General features: G+C 45.6%; 1 protein-coding gene across 1 annotated transcript; it reads left to right on the top strand.

The window, feature by feature from the left end:
- Positions 1-2,132: 2,132 nt before the first annotated feature.
- SCGB2A2 (secretoglobin family 2A member 2) lies at positions 2,133-6,548 on the top strand. The gene is made up of 3 exons (XM_053659066.1): positions 2,133-2,243; positions 2,602-2,789; positions 6,405-6,548. Exons 1-3 carry the CDS (start codon positions 2,189-2,191, stop codon positions 6,441-6,443), a joined length of 282 nt encoding a protein of 93 aa, XP_053515041.1. The 5' UTR covers positions 2,133-2,188; the 3' UTR covers positions 6,444-6,548.
- The last annotated feature ends 2,260 nt before the right edge of the window (positions 6,549-8,808 follow it).

Here is an 8,808-nt window from a genome sequence, read left to right as displayed (position 1 = left end):
TGAACAATAATTAAATAAATTTTTAAATGCTTGCTCTTCTGTTTTCTGAGTGAAGATACAGTCCTTTGACACACCAGGAATGGTCACCTCAGGCTATATAGAAGACACAGAGATGAAGAAACACACATGTCATTGTACTTGATGTGGGACTGCTTTTGCTGGGGGAAAAAACCAGTGCAGGGTATGGTATAGCAGCAGACTGCAGGGCAGGTCCATAAGCAATGGGCACCTGGCAGAGCCCTCACCAATACTTCTTCAATGACTCAGGTTCCATTTCCTTATAAAAGTCTTTCCCTTGTTTTTGAAATGAGACTGCCAACAATGGTCAACAGGGAGAAAGCACACATGTAAGAACATGACTCTCCTTCAATTTCTAGTGTCTTCCTAAATCAGTATTGTTCTTAGTGACTTTGGATCAGCTGAATGATGGAAAGACATGAGTCCCCAATAATCCCGACAGAGCAAATGCAACCACAGGTGATTGACCCCTGACACATCTCTCAGGACCTCTCACCCATTTCTTTTCCCTTTACTCTCCTGCAACTTTGTTTCTCTTGTTCCTCCATACCATCCCCACTTAGGCTGATGTGGTGTTTCTGTCCTGGAAGGTTGTTGTGTCCCTCACTGACTACAAGAGGGACATGTTGCCTGTGTCTCTCAGCTGGCCACGTGCCACCTGCACTCAACACCTGTAAGTTGCTGTTCCCTTTGCCTAGCTAACTCTTCCCAGAAGGTCCCCTGGGCTTCACCATTTACTCAGGCGAGCTGAAAAGTCCTGGTGCAATGGGCTGCCTGGACGTTCTTCCAGGATGCTGCTGCCCTTGTGGTTGTTTTGTTGTTCTTGACTCCATCACTTTCCCTTTCTCTCCTATCCAATTGCAGTCTTGTTTGTTACTTCCAGTTACAGGGAAGCTGCACAAGTTCAAGGTCCTGCTTGACTTCTTCCCACAATGGAATCTGTGACACATAGCATAGGGCCCATCCTAGGAGATTCATGGTTGTTAGGGGCATGGGTGGATACATGAATGTGTGGATGGATAGATGATAGATGGATAGATGGAAGGGTGCATGGGCGAATGGAAAAATGAAACCTCCGATTTAGTCCTAACTACTCTTGTTTTAAGCCCCATGATAGGCTCTTGACATAAATGTCAGCCATCCTTACAAAACCAGGCATGCAATCCTGTATGCCAACTTCAGAAATTAGAAAAAGGAAGCTCAGGACAACCAGCACTGCAACTTGCCCAAGAACATGTCATGACCAAGGGGTTGCATCTGTGGTTCAAATCTACAGCTGGGAGAGCCCAGCTTATAGCCCTCTCACCACTCAGCATGGCCACCACCCAAGCATCTCTAACCATACTTCTCACATCATCCTTTGAATCGGTAGAACAAAAACCCGAACAAACTAACAAAAACCAAACTTAAGTCTAAATATATAACTAACTTTTTGAAGCTGACAAAACTAAGTAAGAGCATCTTTGTGAAACAACCTTCAAAGAAGGTGAGGAATTATTTCTATTTCCCCACCCAAAGCACCTGTGTTGCACTCTGTGGGTGAGGAAAGTCTGTCCTCCAGAGGCAGCATGTGGAATTGCACCCAGAGCAGGTGTTTGCAGAATCAGAAGAAACACAGACTGAATGTGAAATGTGTTGTTGTACTCTGAAAAGGTAAAAGGAAAACAAGACGAGTAACAGGGTGGGCAAAGAAGAAAAGGAGAGGAGGGTGGTGGAAGAGGAGGAAGAGCTTAAGGTGAAGAAGGAGGAGGAGGGGAGAAAAAATTGGGGAAGGGGGAAGAGATAATGAGGACCACAACCATAAGAAAGCAACAGGAATGGCAATACATTCTCACAATGTTGTCATTTGCCTTATTATTTTGCTGGCACTTTGATGTTAACTTCATCTAATGTCCTCACCATTATTGCAGTTCTGAGACCTTTGAGGGTTTTCAAAGCTCTGTCCCCTCGGGTTATATGAAACTAGCCCAGGCTGCTGAGTCTAGGAGATTTTGCCAGTCCCTTCCTGGCTCAGGGCCAGGTATACCCTGTGACTCATCCCATCATCCATGTGAGGGATTAGGGCAGCCGCCAGGAGAATAAAAAGCTGCATTCTGGACACTCACCTCCAACAGGAGCTCCTTCTTCCCTGCCACTTCAGAGAGACCAGCCCACAGCAGCTGCCTGAACCATGAAGCTGGTGATGGTCCTTATGCTGACTGCTCTCCCCCTTTACTGCTATGCAGGTGAGCCCGAACAGGGCCCCAGCTTTGGAGGAGGGCTGTGCTAAGGGCCCCTGTGCAAGTGCTGCTGCTCCCCAAGCCCCTGTACAAAGCAGCCCATTTCTCTAGTGTCTACGTTGTGGGGGGTGGAGAGCATGTTGGGTAGGTGCAGAGGGCAAGGGCACAGATGTTTTAGGGCTAAAAGAAAATCCCAGGTCCTGAGTTGAGTCTCCTAGCACTGAGGACTCAGACCCTTTCCACCACCTCGCTGGGCATATGTCCCTGTAGGGGATAGGGGGGTAAGATTACAGCATTACAGTCAGGCCTCACACGAAATTCACACCTCTGTAGCTGAGCCTGCATTTGCCTGCTTTGGTCCCAGGGATTGGCTGCGATATTATAGAAAATCTCATGGATATGACCATTGATCCTGATGTGGATGTGGCTGAATACATGGATAAAATTCAAGGGTTCTTACCAGATGAAGAAACCAAAAAGGACATCATGTTCATGAAGCAATGCTTTTTCCAGCAGAGCAGAGAAACTCTGGAGGATGTCTCAGAGATGAAGGTAATTTTGGTGTCTCTTTAACTACATTTGAACTACGGGAACTGCATTTGACAAGCTCTCAGTTTGTGACAGCTCTTTGGAAGCACGTGATGGTCATGCTTGTCAGGAAGATTCCTTCCATCTTATTAACACAACCTTCAGTGCACTGTCAACCAACCTAGGTGTGCCAGCACCAGTGTGTGGATTCATTGACAGTGAATAAAAGGCCGCAGAGTGACACACAGAAACCATAGTTGTGAATCCCTCCTGGGTGGTGGGTGAGGGGAAACAGAAATCAGTGGTGTCACATGAGGCAGTCTTTCCACGTATGACAGATGTTGTGTAGAGTTTTCTACTGCTCATTCCCTGCCCTAACATATCATTTGCAACATTCCAGGGTAACCACCTGGACATACTGCCACAGCACACAGAGGAAAGTGCAGATCACTAAAAAATTCCTGACACAGGGGACGGCATGGATGAACCTTGAGAAACTATGAGAAAAATAATGAGCCAGTCACCAAGAGACAAATATCACATTTTGTAGAGTAGCCAATCTCTTAGACACAGAGGTTGAAGAGTGGTTTCCAGGGCAGGTGGGCAGGAAGCTGGCAGATGGGGAGGGTCTGCAGCTGCATCTCAACAAGATGAGAAGGTCCTGGATGTCAGGTGTGCTGCCGACTGAATGTTCCTCATACAATTAGCTGTGCTTTGAAAGTAGTGAAAGAGTAACATTTGTATGTGTGTTTACTGTAATTTAATTTTTTTTAAATTATCAGCTCCTTCAGTTCAAGATGATGGGAATTTTCTTTAAATCCTTAGACAAATCATGAGGAGCACACACCTGAAAAGTTTTGTCACCCATGGGGGCTGTGGGGATGGGGGCATGAAGCTGTTGGCTCTTCTTCTAACCTGCAGGGACTCAGAACTTCACATTCCCTCATATTTGGACTGAAGTACTAAAAACTGAAACACAGCATTTGGTTGGCTATGTTATTTCAAAGAAGAGGAAATATGAAGATAACATGATCAAGGGGTCCCTGGTAGGGACAAGATTGGGCAGCACCAGCACACTTTGGGATAAGTCATGGTCACCTGAAGAATAGAACAGATGAGATGATTCTGAGAGACTTCTGGCCAAGATGGATACAGGTAGAAATACTGTACCTCCTTGCACAACCAAATTTAAGGACAACAAAGATTTAGAAACAAAAATACAACCAAAACAGACAGAAAATTGAACTACACCAAAGTCCAACAACAATGAACCATTCATGGAGATTAGTAAGGGGGGGCGGAGTCAGTGGCCAGTGGAGAGGGGTCACAGCAGGAAAAAGCGGTGGCTGCCTGACTGTCCCAGGTGTGCAGGCGGCAGTTGGCAGATCCCAGGCATAGGGTAGCAATGGGCAGACCCAGTGAGGGCACAAGGAGGCTGGCTGACCGCAGTCATATATTCACACGCAGATAAAACAGGCAAGAAAAAGGACAGTGAGACAGACCATGCAACCCAGGGCCCCAGTGATGGGAATTAAAGCCTAAAAGCACCAAATGAAAAAACTTTTGGGGGTTGAGGTGCCTGGAGAGGCTCCCAGCCTCACAGGAGAGTTTTCTGGAGAGACCCAGTGTCCTAGAATGTACACAAGTCCACCCACCCAGGAGCCAGTACCAGAAGGACCCAATTTGCTTATGGGAAGCAGCAAAGGGGACCAAAATCTGAAAGAGAGCAGAACAAACATCATTGCTCCCTCTCTGACCCTGCCCCCACATACAGCGTCACAACCCAGCAACTGGGTTAACCCACCCTTGTGAACACCTAAGCCTCAGCTCCTCATACATAACAGGTGCAAACAAACCAAAACATTATGGTTCAAGCAGAAGAACAACTCAAAGCCCCAGAGCCAATACTTCTAAGAGACAAAGAGATAGCCAATCTATCAGATGCACAGTTCAAAGCACTGGTGATCAGGATGCTCACAGAACTGGTTGATTTTAGCCACAAATTAGATGGAAAAATGAAGGCTACACTAACTGAAATGAAGCAAAATGCACAGGGAATCAATAGTGATGGAAAGAAAACTGGGACTAAAATCAGTGGAGTGGACCAGAAGGAAGAAAGAAACATTCAACCAGAACAGAATGAAGAAACAAGAATTCAAAAAAAAAAGAAACAAGAATTCAAAAACATAAGGAGAGGCTTAGGAACCTCCAGGACATCTTTAAACATTCCAACATCCGAATTATAGGGGTACCAGAAGGGGAAGAGGAACAGCAACAAGTGGAAAACTTATTTGACCAAATAATGAAGAACTTCCCCAATCTGGCAAAGGAAATAGACTTCCAGGAAGTCCAGGAAGCTCAGAGAGTCCCAAAGAAGTTTAACCCAAGGAGGAACACACCAAGGCACATCATCATTACATTAGCCAAGATTCAAATGAAGGAGAGAATCCTAGAAGCAGCAAGAGATAAGGAGACAGTTACCTACAAAGGAGTTCCCATCAGACTGTCAGCTGATTTCTCAAAAGAGACCTTACAGGCAAGAAGGGGCTGGAAAGAAGTATTCCAAGTCATGAAATCCAAAGATCTACATCCAAGATTGCGCTATCCAGTAAAGCTTTCATTTAGAATGGAAGGGCAGATAAAGTGCTTCTCAGATAAGGTCCAGTTCAAGGAGTTCATCATCACCAAGCCCTTATTATATGAAATGTTAAAGGGACTTACCTAAGAAAAAGAAGATAAAAAAGATGAACAGTGAAAGGACAGCAAACTCACAGTTATTAACAACCACACCTAAAACAAAAGCAAACTAAGAGGACAGCTAGATCAGGAGCAGAACCATAGAAATGAAGATCACAAGGAGGGTTAGCAACAGGGGAGTGGGAGGAGGAGAAGGGGGGGAGAAGGTACAGAAAATAAGTAGCATAGACAGTAGATAGAAAATAGATAGGGGGAGGGTAAGAATAGTAGGGGAAATACTGAATCTAAAGAATTTGAGACACGTGTTCATGAACTAAAGGGGGAAATGGTGGGGGAGGGGTATGCAGGGTGGAGGGGAATGGAGGGGGGAATAGAACAAATGTAATGGCATAATCAATAAAAAAAGTTTTTAAAAAAAGATGAGCAGTGAAAGAACAGCAAACTCACAGTTATTAACAACCACACCTAAAACAAAAGCAAACTCAGAGGACAGCTAATCAGGAGCAGAACCACAGAAATGAAGATCACGTGGAGGGTTAGCAACAGGGGAGGGAGAATGTACAGAGAATAAGTAGTGTAGATAGTAGGTATAAAATAGACAGGGGAATAATAGTATGGGAAATGTAGAAGCTAAAGAACTTGTGACACATGTACATGAACTAAAGGAGGGATTGTTGGGGGAGGGGTTATGCAGGGTGCAGGTGAATGAATGGGGGGAATGGGACAACTGTAATGGCATAAACAATAAAATCTATTTTTAATTAAAATTTTAAAAAAAGAAGAAGAATAGATGAGACAATTCTAACTTCTCTTCCAGCACCAGCTCCGGTCAATGTGTGTGGACCAATCCAAGAAAACAATGAGGATGCATGTTTGTTCTTGAGCATGTTCCTTGGTAAGAACAAGTAAGATGTAAATGATGTCTCTGCTTTTGTTTTTCAGCAAGCAATACTCGGTAGCTCTTGGTGTGATCAGTACTAACTTCCACACGACCTGGAGATTGTCCCAAAACTGACTATTCACAGGTAGAAGCCACAGCTGAGCTTTCCTTCTTCATCTTTGTATCTACAAATGCAAGACAATTGTTGAAACCTCACGTACATTTCCATTTCAATAAAGCATCTGCAAAATTAAAGTTGTTTCTTGTTTATTGAATAAAATGGATGCTTTAGAAGGAATCATGTCACACATATGTTTCTCACACACACACATGTATGCACACCCACCAGCACACAATCATTCTTTACAGAACTCTAGGGCGAGGTGCTAAGAATCTGAAAGTCACCCTGACCTGCGTACCCCACAGCCCAACACTGACATGGCATGTGAGTGTCCTCCCTCATCCCTCACTCTCAGGACCATAGGGCCACTTAGGCTGTCATGTCCTGGGGGCAGTGGCCAGCTCAGGTTCCTCGGTCCATGGCAGGCCTCACATCCACACTGTGCCCTGCTCACCAAGGCTGGGCTCCACTCTGGGTGTTCTCTGTCCCAGACCCAAGGTGCCAGAAGAGAAACTGAGCCAGTGAGAGAGGTGACTCAGAGAAAGAGGACCTGAATCCTGTCTTAATCCTAAAAGTTTGTGTATTAAATTTATTTTGATTTTTAACAACCTTTCACTAAAAAAGTTATGACTGGGATTATTGGTGACCCCTTAAACTATGTGACTCTCTCTGCAAGTGGCAATTGGCCCATTCTCTCATTCCCACTGATATACAGGCAGTTGGGTTTGAGGGACATGTATGTATTTCACAGAAATAAAGCAAAGCAGGAGATGTTGAGATTGGACCTCAGCCCTCCTCCCTTTGCCAGTTCCCAGAGTCCTGTCTGCAGACAAAAGTTATGAACACACTCCTACTCACACCTCCGTGGGTACCTCCTCCTTCCCTTCACCCAGAATGGCCCTGACCTTTCCCAGGACAATTCAGATCCCTTCAGAGCTGACTCTTCCACCAGGCAACACCCAAACAGAGAATTAGGCAATCAATGTTTTTAGGTTCCTTCAACATATTTCCTTCAAAATACTTGTGTAGTCAACTAAAATTGACTACAAAAATAACAAATATGTACAAATGAATCTAGTGGGGTCTATTTGTCTTTATATTAATGCATAAAGAAGAGGCTGAAAGTACCTAAGTCTCAATAGGTCATAATGAGCAACTTCCTTCCAATTCTCCATGGCACCTCCACGCTGGTGACAATATTAGGCCCAGACAAAAAGACGATGTCCCTGGATCCACACCTCACATTTTAATATTTTGCTTATTACAACCCCTACACACACACTTGTTTATTAGGGACTCTTGATTCCTGCTCAGTCTCAGTGCTTTGCACACACATGCAGAAGTTGGCCTTTGCTCACTGGTTGATGTGGTCCACTTGGAGAGGAGTCCATATGTCCAGTCCACATGTCTGGAGTGGACATGTGGAGGAAGCAACAAAAGGTCTGTGATGGGGAATCAGAAGGAGAAGTATGACTGCAGTCACTGAAATGGCCATACTCTCATCAGAGTGGTCACTGGCTTGAAAGGGAGGAGAGGCCTCAGGACCCTGAGTAATGGCAGCTTCAAGGATCCCCAGAGCAAGAGTGCAGAACCAGAGGTCATCCCGTGGATCGGGCAGCCTGGGAATACCACCCATCTCCTCAGACTCAGTCCCTGGACCATGTTGGCCCCACCTGCCTGAGGATACACCCAAGCTGCCCTGGTGCACTTAGGGGAAAGCTGATGTGTTCACGTTTCCCAGGGGCCCCTCTTGTCTCGTGATATAGTTGAGGAGGTCAGTCAGAGGGTATTGACTGCATTACTTAGAAAAGTCTCAGATTTCCAGCCAAGATGGAGGCATAGGTAGACACACTGTGCCTCTTCAAACGACCAAAATAAGGACAACAACAATTTAGAAACACAATAACAACAAAATTTCTTAAGAGAAAATTGAACTGTATGGAAGTCCGACAACCAAGGAGTTAAAATAGACACATTCATCCAGACCGGTAGTCAGGGCAGAGTCCAGCAGCCGAGGGGAGACAGGCTGTGGCACAGGAAGTGGTGACACCAGGCTTGCAAGGCATCCCGGGCGCCAGGCAGACCCTGAGCGCCCAGGCGGCAGCTGGCAAACTCCAGGCGTGGGGTGGCCATGGGTAGACCAAGCAGGACGGCAATTGAGAAACATGTACAAGGTGGCTGGCTGACCAGGCAGCAGTCCCACATTCACGCGTAGATAACTGGGGAGCGAGACAGATCGTGCAACCCAGGGTCCTAGAGCTGGGAAATAAAGCCTCAAAACACTAATTGAAAATACATGTGGGGGTTGAGGTGCAGGGAGAGACTCCCAGCCTCACAGGAGAGTT

Source organism: Artibeus jamaicensis, unplaced genomic scaffold (genome assembly GCF_021234435.1).
Source record: "Artibeus jamaicensis isolate MK-2021 breed Jamaican fruit bat unplaced genomic scaffold, CSHL_Jam_final scaffold_614, whole genome shotgun sequence".
Lineage (NCBI taxonomy): Eukaryota > Metazoa > Chordata > Mammalia > Chiroptera > Phyllostomidae > Artibeus > Artibeus jamaicensis.
The sequence above is the reverse complement of the archived record's forward strand: the minus strand, read 5'-3'. Positions and strand labels throughout refer to the sequence as shown.

What these genes read in the sequence shown, in the direction of transcription:
- SCGB2A2 (XM_053659066.1), top strand. Translation starts at nt 2,189, where the DNA reads ATGAAGCTGGTGATGGTCCTTATGCTGACTGCTCTCCCCCTTTACTGC. An exon ending in CCCCCTTTACTGCTATGCAG is followed by an intron (nt 2,244 to 2,601) that starts GTGAGCCCGAAC and finishes CTTTGGTCCCAG; the next exon opens with GGATTGGCTGCGATATTATA. An exon ending in AGGATGTCTCAGAGATGAAG is followed by an intron (nt 2,790 to 6,404) that starts GTAATTTTGGTG and finishes TTTGTTTTTCAG; the next exon opens with CAAGCAATACTCGGTAGCTC.